Source organism: Lepus europaeus, chromosome 3 (assembly GCF_033115175.1).
Source record: "Lepus europaeus isolate LE1 chromosome 3, mLepTim1.pri, whole genome shotgun sequence".
Taxonomy (NCBI): Eukaryota; Metazoa; Chordata; class Mammalia; order Lagomorpha; family Leporidae; genus Lepus; species Lepus europaeus.
In genome coordinates this window covers 151,927,604-151,941,584 of record NC_084829.1, presented here as the reverse complement: position 1 = coordinate 151,941,584, position 13,981 = coordinate 151,927,604, and the positions used below count along the sequence as shown (strand labels likewise).

General features: G+C 54.3%; 1 protein-coding gene across 2 annotated transcripts in view; it reads right to left on the bottom strand.

Annotated features, from left to right (window-relative positions):
- Nucleotides 1–11,006, bottom strand: part of MTHFD1L (methylenetetrahydrofolate dehydrogenase (NADP+ dependent) 1 like) — a 193,096-nt gene extending 182,090 nt beyond the window's left edge. For both annotated transcript variants that reach the window (XM_062186925.1, XM_062186926.1), the window contains exons 1-5: nt 10,777–11,006; nt 5,017–5,101; nt 3,737–3,787; nt 3,586–3,639; nt 21–145 (exon numbers count right to left, since the gene is read on the bottom strand). In XM_062186925.1, the coding sequence (XP_062042909.1) occupies nt 21–145; nt 3,586–3,639; nt 3,737–3,787; nt 5,017–5,101; nt 10,777–11,006 (545 nt within the window). The remainder of the gene's footprint in view (nt 1–20; nt 146–3,585; nt 3,640–3,736; nt 3,788–5,016; nt 5,102–10,776) is intronic.
- Nucleotides 11,007–13,981: the final 2,975 nt, after the last annotated feature.

Sequence of the window (13,981 nt, the reverse complement as noted above, 5' to 3'; positions counted from 1 at the left end):
GCTCTGCTCCATTTCCTTACCCATCCACATCTTTTTCGGGCTTCAAGGCGTTGAGGACTTTGCTACTGAGCGAGTTCTCAGGGACCTGAAGGGAAAGCCCGTGGACTCTGGTATCTTCATTCATCTTCAAGATTTCATCTATGATCTAAAGAGGAAAACCCGCAAGACTCAGAACTGAAATGGGACAATGAGACCTAACAAAAGCAGCTTTGGCAAAATCGGACTCATAAAAATGTATCTGTGGGGGCTGGCGTTGTGGCACAGCAGGTTGAAACCCTGGCCTGAAGTGCGGCATCCCTTATGGGCACCGGTTCTAGTCCCGGCTGCTCCTCTTCTGATCCAGCTCTCTGCTATGGCCTGGGAAAGCAGTAGAAGATGGCCCAAGTGCTTGGGCCCCTGTACCCACGTGGGAGACCTGGAAGAAGCTCCTGGCTCCTGGCTTCAGATCAGTGCAGCTCCGACCGTTGTGGCCAATTGGGGAGTGAACCAGCGGATGGAAGACCTCTCTCTCTGTCTCTACCTCTCTCTGTAATTCTGTCTGGCAAATAAAATAAATCTTTAAAAAAAAAATGTATCTGTTATAGTTCCTTCCTACTCCTTGTTGAAGACTTGGAATACAGCACAGTGAAAAACTCCCATTTCCTCTTTCTATCGTGTTTCTAAAAGCACAAAGGGTTGGCTGCGTTTTATTGTGACTTCTCTGTAGTTTTTATCCTCTACTCTGTGCCAGAAAACAACCAAACCAAAGCTCAATGGCTATTAAAGTACAGACAGAGAAAGGACAATTCCCTGTCAACAATCATATCTCCAACCCAATACACTGGTGAGGACAGGAAGCATCATTCTGAAGCATCCCAGCCTGGCTCAGCTAAGCCCCACTGTGTGCTTCCAATATAGCATGTTCCACTAAAGCTTATAGATCACCAGATCCAAGACATCACCCCGGATGGACGTCTGATGCAGCAATTAAGATGCCGCTTAGGGATCGCACTATGGCGTACTGGGTGAGGCTGCCACCTGCAGTGCCATCATCCCATATGGGCGCTGGTTCTAGTCCTGGCTGCTCCACTTCGGATCCAGTTGTCTGCTATGGCCTGGGAAAGTAGCAGGAGATGGCCCGGATCTTTGGGTCCCTGCACTCACATGGGAGACCAGAAGGAGGCTCCTAGTTCCTGGCTTTGGATTGGCCCAGCTCTGGCTGTTGTGACCATTTGTGGGGGTGAACCAGCTGAGGGAAGACTTCTCTCTCTTTGCCTGTCTAACTCTGCCTTCCAAATAAATAACTAAATCTTAAAAAAAAAAAAAAAAGATGCCACTTGGGATAACACAACCCACATGGGAGTGTCTGAGTCCTGGGCTGCTGATTCCAGCCTCCTGCTAGCGGGCACCCGGGGAGGTGGCAAGGGATGGCTCCAGTAGTTGGGTCCCTGCCATCCACGTGAGAGACCCAGACCGAGTTCCTAGCTCCTGGCTTCGGCCTGGCCCCAGCCCTGGCTTTTGTGTGCATAAGTGAACCAGGATGGGAAACTGCTTCCGTCTGCCTCTCTAGCAGTGAGGAGAGCATCTCTTCCCCGTCGGGTTTATAAAGGCCCCCATATTTGCGTAGGGCAAGGCCTGACACAGACCTTACAAACACCCAACGCTGTCTTATTACTGATTAGCTGAACTGCTAGTCCCCATGATCAATCAGGACAAGGCTCTTGGCAACCAAACCTCAAACGCAGTCTCTCCGGCCCCCAGGTCTCTGCACTTTGCCCCACCTGGGCAGAGCCAGCACGGGCCTCCCCAGGTGACGCCAGCTCTGATCTCAAGACACTGGCCTTCCTCTCAGCCTTGCTTACTCCTTCCTGCCTAACCCTGGAGGGACCTGGGGTCTGTGGTCTGTGCGCTCTCCTCCATGCAACATCAAGTGACCTATGACTCCGCTACTTCCCATGGTTTCCGTTATCCTCTGTCAGTACTAAGTGAGGCCGGCGCCGCGGCTCAATAGGCTAATCCTCCGCCTTGCGGCGCCGGCATACCGGGTTCTAGTCCCGGTCGGGGCACTGGATTCTGTCCCAGTTGCCCCTCTTCTAGGCCAGCTCTCTGCTATGGCCTGGGAGTGCAGTGGAGGATGGCCCAAGTGCTTGGGCCCTGCACCCCATGGGAGACCAGGATAAGCACCTGGCTCCTGGCTTCGGATCAGCGAGATGTGCCGGCCGCAGCGGCCATTGGAGGGTGAACCAACAGCAAAAGGAAGACCTTTCTCTGTCTCTCTCTCACTGTCCACTCTGCCTGTCAAAAAAAAAAAAAAACTAAGTGTAGGAGCCATCTCAGTTATAAGTGCTTGTGTTCAAGTCACCCTTATTTACTTTCTAATGGCCACAAAGTACAAGAGTAGCAATGGTGACGATTGGGATATGCCAAAGGGAAGCTGTGGAGTGCTGGACACATCGGACTCGGTGCTATGTGTGGTTCAGGCATCCCCTAGGGGTGTTGGAAGGAATTCCCTGTGGATAAGGGGTAACTGCGGTGGCACCCCCGCCCCCACCACAGCAGTCTTTCTCTCTTCCTGGAAATAATCCTTTCCAATAATTCCACGTTTATTTTTCATTTGACACGGGCCGAATGGGGATATGACAGGGAGGGCTGACTCCACACTCAGACCAGGAGGCCACAGGAGGCAGCAGGCAGCACGGCAGGACACAGGAACCTGAGCTTCTAAGGACTTTGCAACGTTACTGGCCAGGGACTGCTAACTCCCCAACCTCACCCATGTGTGAGGCCAACACACAGCTGTGTTATTTGAGACCCTCTGACTTGACGCTTTCTAACCCGCAGAGGTTAACCTAATCCTCACTGCCACAGCCAGTGGAAGAGCCAGCCACAGACAGTCAAGAGCAGGGACCTGTGGCCTGCGGTCAGTCTCCTCCCACACTTGCAATGATGCTCTGCAAGGCAGCTTCTTCCTGTGGCAGGAACAACTGTGTCACATGGGACAGCAGCAAGAGGACCTCCGGGTGTTTGGCCTAGCAGCGAAGGCACTGCTCGGGAAGTACCTGGCCCCACTCTCCTTCCAGCTTCCTTCCAATGCACACCTGGGAGGCAGCAGGTGTGGCTCAGGTACTGCAGTCTCTGCCGCCCCCATCTTATCTCCATGTAGGAGGCCTGGGTTAGGTTCCCAGCTGCTGGCTTTGGCCTAGCCCACTCTTAACTGTTGTGGGCATTTGGGGAATGAACCCACAAGATGGAAGTTCTCTCTCTCAAATAAAACAATACAAAAACTAAATAAATAAATAGCAAAAATCAAAATACAATTTTAAAAATGCCACTGAGAGAGCCACGGCTGTTTAGCCTGGGAAGGACCCTGACGGTCATCTTGTCCTGTTCCTTTGTTTACCCATTAGGCAACTGTGACCCAGAGAGGCCAAAGGAATGGCCCAAGGCCAAACAAGCTGTGCAGACGGAGCAGGAGCAGGGCCAGGGCTCTGACAATCCAGCCGTGAGTCAAGGCCAGGCCTGTTCCATCCCCCCAGGAGATGCTAACAGGCCGTCCAGGTCCACAGGAGAGGGCAAGCCACGTGCAAGGTGCTCTGCGGTCATTACCTCATCTTCACTGCTATCCGGAGGAAGGCAAATGTGAGTGATGTTCAGGCCGGCCTGAAAGGGGAACACAGGGTCATCCATCACCACAGCGCATTATACAAAACAGAGCACGAAAAATCCTAACAAGTGTTTCAAAGGCAACGGTCCTTACCTCCTCAGCCAAATTCTGGTTTACCTCCTGCAGCAAGTTGTCGTCCCCTGCCTGGGAAACGAGAAGCAGAAGGTGAGTGTAATGGCATAAAAATATCTTTCAAGGACACAACACGAGACACAGGCACCAATACTGTGGTTGTAAACCAGCTCATTACAAAGACGATAAGGAAGGGGCCGGCATCGAGGCACAGGGGGTTACGTGGGTGCCGTCTATTAGAGCACCAGTTTGAGTCCTGGCTGCTCTGCTTCTGATTCAGCTTCCTCCTAATGCGTCTCGGAAGCCATCGCCCAAGTACTTGGGCCCCTGCCGACCGCGCAGGAGACCCAAATGGAGCTCCCACCTGGGGAGTGAATCAGTGGATGGAAGATCTTTCTCTGTCACTCCGCCTTTCAAATAAATCTTTATTTTAAAAAATCTTTAATTTCGCAGGCCCTGAAATTATGTCACTTCAAAAGTCACAGCGCTGGCTGGCTGTGGGGCGCACAGCCACAGCCAGCAACCCCTCCAGAGGCGGATGCCAGAGGGAGGGGCTTCAGTGGCTGGCCCCTCCGGTAGGAAGCCACCGTGTGGGCAGATTCCCAGCCTGGCTTGCTTTCTGCTGTCCTAACTGGCACATTGGATACACACCCCCGGCCATGTACAGCTCTACACTCTGGAGAAACACAGCACTGGTGCAACCGGAGGCTGCTACACTGAGAGGCACTATGCAAACCCAGCAGCCCTGTAGCCGTCTACCCGGCAGGCTGTGGGCGTCCCGGCCTGGCTCATCTCACTATGCCCCTGCCACCATGCAGGGATGCCAAGAAGGAACTATTCGGGGAGGGGGGATGGAGGAGGGAAGGGCTGCAGCCCAGACACGTACTTGGCACACAGTTCTTCTGACGTGGTAATGACTTATGACAAGCTTAAAGCAGGTTTCAAAAGACAGGAAGTGTGCAAGCACCGGGTTTCACCTAAGCATCTGTCCCAACCTGCTCCCCGCTCACCTTCACATCACATCTGGAAAGCATTCACAAGCACACGCAGTCCATCCTGTGTGAGCAACGTATGTGGTGCCCACCTCCTGCCCCGTGAAAGCCACTCACATTCAGAGAGGGAGACTCTCCAGAGACCCGCCCCGGAACTGCAGCATCTGAACTGCAACCTCGCAGAGGCAGGGGGGCAGAGAAAGCAAAGCGACAGCACTTCCCAGACAAGAGATGCAGGTGGTCTCTGAATCACAACCGCTCCTGAACCTGCAGGCGTCCTGAAGCGGGACGGAAGCGTGCTCAGCTTACCTGAATAACAGCCAGAACAGGCTTAAAGGCAGGGTTCTTCTCTTGCAGCAAACTCAGGACTTCTTTGGAGTTCTGTATGACTTCTCTGCATTGAAAAACAAAGGCCATGCAGGCATTTATTTATTAATGGGCAGACAGGGTGGAGCCAACACAATTGTCTTACAAAGTTCCTGACTATAAACGAAACCAGACAACAGAAGGGCAGGTGCATGAGTCCAGCCTGTGGAGGGGAGAGGAAAGGGATGAAATCACATAACATGAACCCAGGGGACAGCGTGCAGGTCCGATTTTAAAAACAGGCCAAGGGAAATAAAGGCGAGGCCAGCGATAATTTCCTAGGGTTAAGTGCTTCTGTTGTATCTACTAAATGTACTACAACCAAAAATTGAGGTTTGTCTTTTAAATAATCCCCTCCCCCTTCCACACACACAAAGAATCTGGGATCCATGGGAAAACAAAACAGTCAGGGTTTGGGGAGGGAGCCTGCTGTTGCCCAAGAAGCCAGGCCAAACTCCAGGCCCCAGAGTCTGAGAAAAGGGGCGGGGGGGAGGGGAGGAGCTGCAGAGACACTGGTGGGGCTGGGGAATCTGATGCCTCCACAGCCGTGTAGGGGGCACTTCCGTGCTTCTCTGGGCTCTGCTCTGGGACCTCATAGCACCAGAGGTGCAAGTGGCCAGTGCACGGTGGCAGCACTAAACAGGCAGGAGCCAGGTTCTTTCTGGAGCTCCCCAGGATGAGTAATTGGACTGCACCACCAACACTCCTACAAAACGCTCTCCGCGGCTCTTGCACAACCACTTTCCTGCTCTCACAACAGCCCAGCGGCCTGGCCCCAGCAGCACCCAGGCTTCTTCAGTGTTGAGATCACCTTTGCATTTTCTTCTCAGTCTCTGTCAAGGTCTTACATGCACCTAGCAGACCTCAGATATGCAAGGGGAACAAGTTCCAGCCAAATTGCACCGGCAGGGACTCAACAGGTACTGGCCCCTTCTCCCAGGTTTCACAGGGGCGGGAGAACAGGGGGATGCTTAGAAAAAGCCCGGGGGGAGGGAGAGGCGACCAGGAACACGTGTTTTAGACAAGGCATTCCAACAGTTCTGAAACACTGGCTCAGTGGAAATACAGCCCAGGACTGACACGTGGGCCTTTCTCTTTACTTAGCTTCCATAAACTCGTTTCTTCATCAGTACATATACTCCAGGGACTCCTTAACTTTTCCTTATAATCAGTCATGTTTTTTTTCCATACTTTATAACTACACTAAAAAAAAAAAAATTCATCCTGATAGCAATAATCTCAGAAACATCGACAGTCTTGCCTACCTCTCAAAGAAACGAATAGTTAACAAGTAATTAGAGGGGCTGACACCGTGGCATAGTGGGTAAAGCCGCCACCGGCAATGCCCACATCCCATGTGGGTGCCGGTTCAAGTCCCAGCTCCTCCACTTCCAATCCAGCTCTCTGCTATGGCCTGGGAAAGCAATACAAGATGACCCAAGTCTTTGGGTCCCTGGACCCATGTAGGAGACACGAAAAAAGCTCCTGGCTCCTGGCTTTGGATTGGCCCAGTTCTGGCCATTGTAGCCAACTGGGGATGAACCAGGTGATGGAAGGCCTCTCTCCCTCTTGCTCTCTGCCTCTCCTTCTCTCTCTGACTTTCAAGGAAATAATAAATAAATCTTTAAAAAAAAAAGGAATTCGAGTTTTAAACTAGTTGTGTGGGGATAAGAAAGACAAGGTGGGTGCATAAAGGCAGTTCAGCACCATAACCAACTAAGAAAACAACATCAGTGCGCCTCTGCCCAGCTCATCATATGCTGTAATGCTCCATTCCTTGGGGTTACTCATTGCTCTTAGAGTGGCAAACACAGTCTGCAAGCAAGGAGTTACCAGCTCAATGAACCTAAAAAGTAGCACAAGTGATTCTAATCAGAACAATGCAATGGCTGTGTCAGCTTCCACTGTGGCTGGGAACAGTGGGGAAGAATGGGTGACTCTGGCTGGGCTGTCATTCCTACTGCCAACTCAGAAGCCTATTGTTGGACAGGTTAATAATAATTCAAGCCACCACCACCAGATTCCCTGTGAATACCATACTGACCGTATCTGCTACCATTACTGCCACTACTATTGCTCTCCCTCTGCCTGTCTGTGCACTAAGCCAGCCGAGCACAAATCTGCCTGGTGACAAGGACCACATTTCTCAGCTTCCCTGTGGCTAGCTGTGGCCCCAACACCAGGCAATTGGGGAGGAAACAGCTGGCCATGTTACTGAAAGCTGTCAATTTAAGTGTATCTCTTGATTTAGGCAGGCAGATAGGATAAAATTGATTAGGCTTGTGAGCTGGAAGACCATGCCTCCTGTGTGATCTCACACCCCTACCTGACCCCACCTGCCAATCAGACTTCATAACCACACTCCCCTCTGGAAGTGGATGAAAGACCTGGAACACGGTGGGCCCTCCCCTTCCTTCAGGGATCAGGGCCTACTGGCCTGATCTTTGCCTTCCCTAAGCTCTGTGGCTCGCCCCTGGCCTGCTCTCTGCTTGATATGGACCCAAGTTAGCTTCTAGACTTCTCTTTCTCCCCTAAAAAAGCCCTCACTCTCCTGCGCATTTCTCCCACTGAATAAAATCCTTAAAAACTTACCATGCTGTCTGGTCTATTTGAGCCAATATTCAGAATTCTCTGAATACGTGGCAAGAGCCCACAGGCTTATTTATATGGAAAATTATTGGCCGGCGCCGTGGCTCAACAGGCTAATCCTCCGCCTTGCGGCGCCGGCACACCGGGTTCTAGTCCCAGTCGGGGCACCGATCCTGTCCCGGTTGCCCCTCTTCCAGGCCAGCTCTCTGCTGTGGCCAGGGAGTGCAGTGGAGGATAGCCCAAGTGTTTGGGCTCTGCACCCCATGGGAGACCAGGATAAGCACCTGGCTCCTGCCATCGGAACAGCGTGGTGTGCCGGCCGCAGCACGCTACCGCGGCGGCCATTGGAGGGTGAACCAACGGCAAAAGGAAGACCTTTCTCTCTGTCTCTCTCTCTCACTGTCCACTCCGCCTGTCAAAAATAAAAATAATAAAAAATAAAAAATAAAAAAAAATAAAAAAATATATGGAAAATTATTAATAAAAAATCGTATATCACTCTGAATGCTGTCTATTTAACAATCTTCTACATTTCTTCTCAACTCTTAAAAAAAAAAAAAAAAGAGGTACTTTTTAATAAATATAGTGAAGATTCCCCAAGTCCGCTCCTCCAAAGACAGCCACCAGTGTTCAGAGAAGCAGTCCAGGTTAAAAGTAGCACCGAGCAGTTTAATGATGGCAACTAACAGATAAATTCAATACACCAGCAACAGTAACAAAACTGAGGCCCACGGCTAAATCAGAGGTGGCAAACCTTTCTCCCGCCAAGGACCATCTGGCTACTTGTATCATTACCCTGCTCTTTATTTAAAATTTCCAGTCCTGCCTGCAGCTGCCTTGGCACTGTGAGGAGTCAGGTTAACAGGCAGTTAGGTTAGAAAAGGAGAAAAGGAGAGTCCCCCAAGAGGGTGCAAAATGCTTGCTTTCCCCAAAGGTTATCTTTACCAAAGTACTGAATCCCAAAACGAACTTGCCTGTCCCAGTCCTTGGGAGCTTCCAATTTTATCGAGAATTGCAAAGGAGTGGTGCTACCCTCCTGGGGCCCCAGTTTACAGTGAAAACAAGTTACCCCTCCCACCCTTCCCCAGGGCTCTGGTTTTATCAGAGCAAGGCAGGCAGGGCAAAAAAGATCACAAATCAGGTCTTCAGAAGGGTTTGGTCCCCACCCTGTAACTGAATGCTAGGTGATTATCAGGTTTTTTTTCCCAAAAAAATTGCGCTTAGAAACCCCACTACTATCAGTCCCTTGGGGGTTTTGCCTCTCTTGGAGCCTCCCTCCTGGCCACTGGGGCAGGGGGAGGTCTCTGACTTAAATAAATGTTGCTTTTCTCTCTGCCTTGTCCACATGGAAATTCTTCTCCATGGGAGACAAAGAACAGAGGTAATCTTTTCTCCACCATGGAGCAGCATGGGCGGTCCAAATCCTTTTCTGGGCCACATGTTCCCAATCCCTGGCTTCCACCACCGGGTCCTTCCTATGGCTAGGCCTTCCACGCATGTCTCTTCTTCAGTGACACAGTTCTGTCTCAGCTGCACATGGCCATGGAGCTGGGGAGCACATCTCAGCCCCACCCACCTGCCATGTGGTGACAGCCCCTGACCAGACAACAGCCAGCTGGCCCCTTTCCCACCTACAGCTGGAGGAGTGAGCGGACATCCCAGGGTCTCTGGCCTCCCCTGGACACTCCACTCCGGGGAGTAAAGTCCACGGTATCTGGCGCATTGCTATGGCTTGGATGTGTCCCTAAAGCTCAGGTGTTGGAAACTCAGTCCCCAGCTCAGGCATTGACAGGTGGCCCCTTTAAGAAGGGATATGGCCACGAATGGGTTAATGGCATTATCTTGAGTGGGTTCCAGGCACAAAGATGGTTTTGTTCCTCTTCTCTCTCACACACAGTCTCTCCCTGGCCAGTCTCCTTCTGCAACAAGACGATGCAGTAAGGAGGAAGCGCCAGGAAGCTCCTGGATATTATAAATGACCCAGTCTGAGGTGTTGTGTTGGACAGCACACACTGTCAAGACAGGCATCTATTGAAGCAGTCTGGCCTGACTCCTGGGCGGGCAACAGCAGGACCTCAGCCACTGCCTTCCATCAAGTCTAAGGCAGAGCAGCCATGAGCCACAGGGGAAAAATACCAATTAAACCACCGCACCATGGCGGTTTTAAAATGTGAATGTGCATATTGAAGTGTGGGTGTGTTTTAAAATGTGGGAAGTTTTAAAATTTGAGTATGTGTGTTTAAGCCTAGACAAAAACAAACCAAAAAGGAGTTAGCAGGGCTTGCCCAGTGAACACAGATCCCGGACCTGGGGCCCAACCCGCACCCGCTAGGAGACAGGAAGGGCCTTCCCACCACCTCTGCAGGGGCCGGCTCCCGGGGAACCCACTGCTCCCCCAGGGCCAGACCCGGGCTCTTCCTCGCCAGGCTGCACCGAGAGGCGGAGGCTGAGGCCCCGAGAGGCTGTGGGGCGCACGGGCGGCTTCTCCGGTCCGGGCGAGGGGCGCGGCCCAGGACCCCCACGACCTCCAGGACCCCAGAATCCCCCTTCCAGACACGGCCGCGCTGGAATCGCCGCGCCCAGCCGCGAAGGTGGGCCGGACTCCACCTTCACTTTTCTAGAAAACGGTAACCCAAGTCACGAGGCTCACGTCCCGCCTGCAGTGGGAGGCGGCGTCCGGGAGGGCGAACTTCACCAGCTCGGCGGGGACGCAGCCCGCGCGCGGCCCGGGATGGAAGGGCCCGGGGCCTGGGAGGAGCGTCGGAGACCGCGCCCGCCTCGCCGGAGCCTGGCCCGCCCCTCCGCACCGCCCTTTCCCGTCGGGGCGGCGAACGGTCCCGTTGCATCACAGCCCGCAGTCCGTGGCGCACGTGCCGTGGGGCGTGCGGTCCGTGCCGGCCGGGGATGCCCGCGCGCCCCTGTCCCCCGGCCCGCCTCGGCCCTGGGACGCCTCCGTACTCCACCGGCGCCCCCGGCCCGCCCCATCAAGTCGTCCCCAAGCGCTCTCGGACCCGCGCTCGGCATCCCCCACCCCCACGGCGGCCCCCGGGGGCGGGGGGGGGGGGGCGCCAGAGCAGCCGCCGCCACACCTGGCCACGCTTGGCGCTGACTCACCGGACGATCGAGTCCCGCGCGGGGGGCTCCGGGCTGCCGGGGCCGCAGCTGCTCCAGGCCTGGCCATCCTGCAGCCGCCGCTGCCCGAGCAGGCCGTCCCGGCCGCCACCTCCCCCGCCGCCGCCGCCGCCGCTGCTGGCGCGACACGGCACGCGGAGGCGGCGCGGCGGGCCGGGAGGGCGCGGCGGGCAGCCGAGCTGGCGCAGCACGAGCGGCAGGCGCGCGCGCATGGTGCGGCGGGGCGCGGGTCCTCCGGGGCGGAGATGCGGCGGGGTCCTCCGGGGGCGGCCGGCGAGGATCGGGCGCTTCCTCTCCGAGCAGCCGGGGCCCCTAGAGGGCACTGCCCCGGGCGGCCGTGACGTCGGAGGGCGGGGGCTGCCGGCTGGAGCGGCCCGGGGGCAGGCCCGGCGTCCCGGCACTCCGGTGCGCTCGGCGAAGCGTGGGCTGCGGGGCCGGGCGGGGCCGGAGATGCGGAGCCCGCGCTCCTGGGCCGGGGGCGTGCACTTCCTGCCCCGGCGGCGGCGGCGGCGGCGGCCGCAGCGACCTCCTCCTCCGGGCCGTGCGAGGGTCGCGGTTCCCGAGGGGGCGAAGGAACGAGCCCGCGTCAGCGAGTCTGGGTTCGGGCGCGTTTGCGCCTGTACTCGGGGAGCGTGGGGAGCCGAGCCGCATTGTGTCCGCTTTCCACCTCCGGGACCGAGTCGCCCGGGTTGTTGACGGGGCTGGGAGCTCGCGCCGCCCCTTCCATCAAGTCCTGAGTCTTCTGGGTTTTGCGTCGTCGCTTGCTCGTCGGGATTTCGGCGGCTCCGGAATAGCTGAGATTGCCACAATGCTTTCTTTTACAAAGCGGAAATAAGCGAGTAAATGCAAACAGCCAGCCTATGCCTCTGAGACCCAGTGCAGGTGACAGAACCCCTGGGTGGCGCGTGTGTCCCCAAAATGGGGGCCGTCCCCTCAGAGAGACCCTCACTGAATACCTCCGGCCGCAGAGACCACGCCGAGTCCCCGCCCTCTGGAGGGTCCGGGTGGCGCTCCCGCCACAGTAGTAGCAGTTGCTGCTCCACCTGGCAGGAGCTGCCGCGGTGACATTTAAAGCGGCTGTGTGATTCATCTCCGTGAGACAGAAAACCGGGGGCGGGCATTGTGGCACAGCTTGGGGCACCCACGCCCCGTCCATTGGAGTGCCAGTTCACGCCCAGGCTACTCTGACTTCCGCTCCAGCTCCTCCTTCATGCACCAGGGAAGCTGCAAATGGCTCAAGTATTTGGGTCGCTGCCACCCATGGGGGAGACCCTGGTGGAGTTCCTGGTTCCTGATTGCAACCGGCTCAGTCCTAGCTGTTTGCAGCCAGTTAGGGGCAGAAACCAGTGGGTGGAAGTCACCCCACCCCCCTCACCCCTCACTCTGCCTTTCGAATAAATAAATCTTTAAAGAGAAAGGAAATGAGTGAATGGTACTGCCAGGGGTAGAGGGATAGGGAATTGGGAGGTGGTAGCTATTAGCACAGGATGATGGAGAGTCTCAAGGTGATTGTGATGAGTTGCAAACTGAATATTCTAAAAACCATTGCATTGTGCACCATAAATGAGTGAGTTGTATATATGAGTTCTGTCTCAATAAAACTTGTTACTGGGGCGGGGGAGTAGGGGCTGGCCTTGTGGCATAGTGGGTAAAGCCACCACCTGCAACTCTAGCATTCTATGTGGGGACCAGTTCATGTCCCAGCTGCTCCATTTCTGATCCAGCTTCCTGCTAATGCACCTGGGAAAGCAGTAGAAGATGGCCCAAGTGCGTGGTCCCCTGCCACCCACATAGCAGACCCAGAAAAAGTTCCTGGCTCCTGGATTCCTCCTGGCTATTGCAGCCATCTTGGGAGTGGGCAGGCAGATGGAAGATCTCTGTCTCTCCCTTCCTCCCTCTCTGACTTTCAAATAAATGAATGAATCTTTAAAAGAAAAGAGAGATAAGCCTATGAGGCAAGGTTGTGAGGAATGGCTAGTCCTTCACTCCTTTTTAGGCAGACGAATCTGAGAGACTTCCAGAAAATTCTGATCTTTAATTTAGAATAAGTAGGCCGCCACCGCGACTCACTAGGCTAATCCTCTGCCCTGCAGTGCTGGCACACTGGGTTCTAGTCCCGGTTGGGGCGCCGGATTCTATCCCGGTTGCCCCTCTTCCAGGCCAGCTCTCTGCTATGGCCCGGGAGTGCAGTGGAGGATGGCCCAAAGATTGGGCCCTGCACCCCATGGGAGACCAGGAGAAACATCTGGCTCCTGCCTTCGGATCAGCACGGTGCGCCGGCCGCAGCGGCCATTGGAGGGTGAACCAACAGCAAAAGGAAGACCTTTCTCTCTCTCTCTCTCTCTCTCACTGTCCACTCTGCCTGTAAAAAAAAAAAGAAGAAGCAGCAGCTGTGTGTTCTGTAGCATTGGAGGTGTTAAGTATAAAGCAGACGGTGTTTTGCAATGGGCAGAGTGGAGAGCTTGGTGCCAACTTAGTTGACTAGTGGCTGGGCCAACCCTACGTTCCTATGCCTTGGTGCCAGGGGTGTGTACCCCATAAAAATGAACAACTATGGCAACTTAATAAAAATTTTATAGGCAGGCCGGCGCCGCGGCTCACTAGGCTAATCCTCCTCCTGCGGCGCCAGCACACCAGGTTCTAGTCCCGGTCGGGGCACTGGATTCTGTCCTGGTTGCCCCTCTTCTAGGCCAGCTCTCTGCTGTGGCCAGGGAGTGCAGTGGAGGATGGCCCAAGTTCTTGGGCCCTGCACCCCATGGGAGACCAGGAGAAGCACCTGGCTCCTGCCTTCGGATCAGCGCGGTGCGCCGGCCACAGCGGCCATTGGAGGGTGAACCAACGGCAAGAGGAAGACCTTTCTCTCTGTCTCTCTCTCACTATCCACTCTGCCTGTCAAAAAAAATGTAAAAAAAAAAAAGGAAAAATTTAGAATAAGTAAATATCTATTTCTGATTATCAACATGGAGTATTTACACTATGCAAAATGTAGAATGCATGGAAAGGAATAAATAAAATCCATAGCAGTACCAAGATGTAACTGTTCATTTTAATTTCAAGTGTTGACCTTTAAACGGTTTCACACAATTGCAACCATACTATAACAAAGATAAGGAGACTTCAAAAAGTTCATAGAAAGTGGTAAAAAAGATTGGTTTATCTTCAGGCAAAAAGATTTGAAATTCATGAA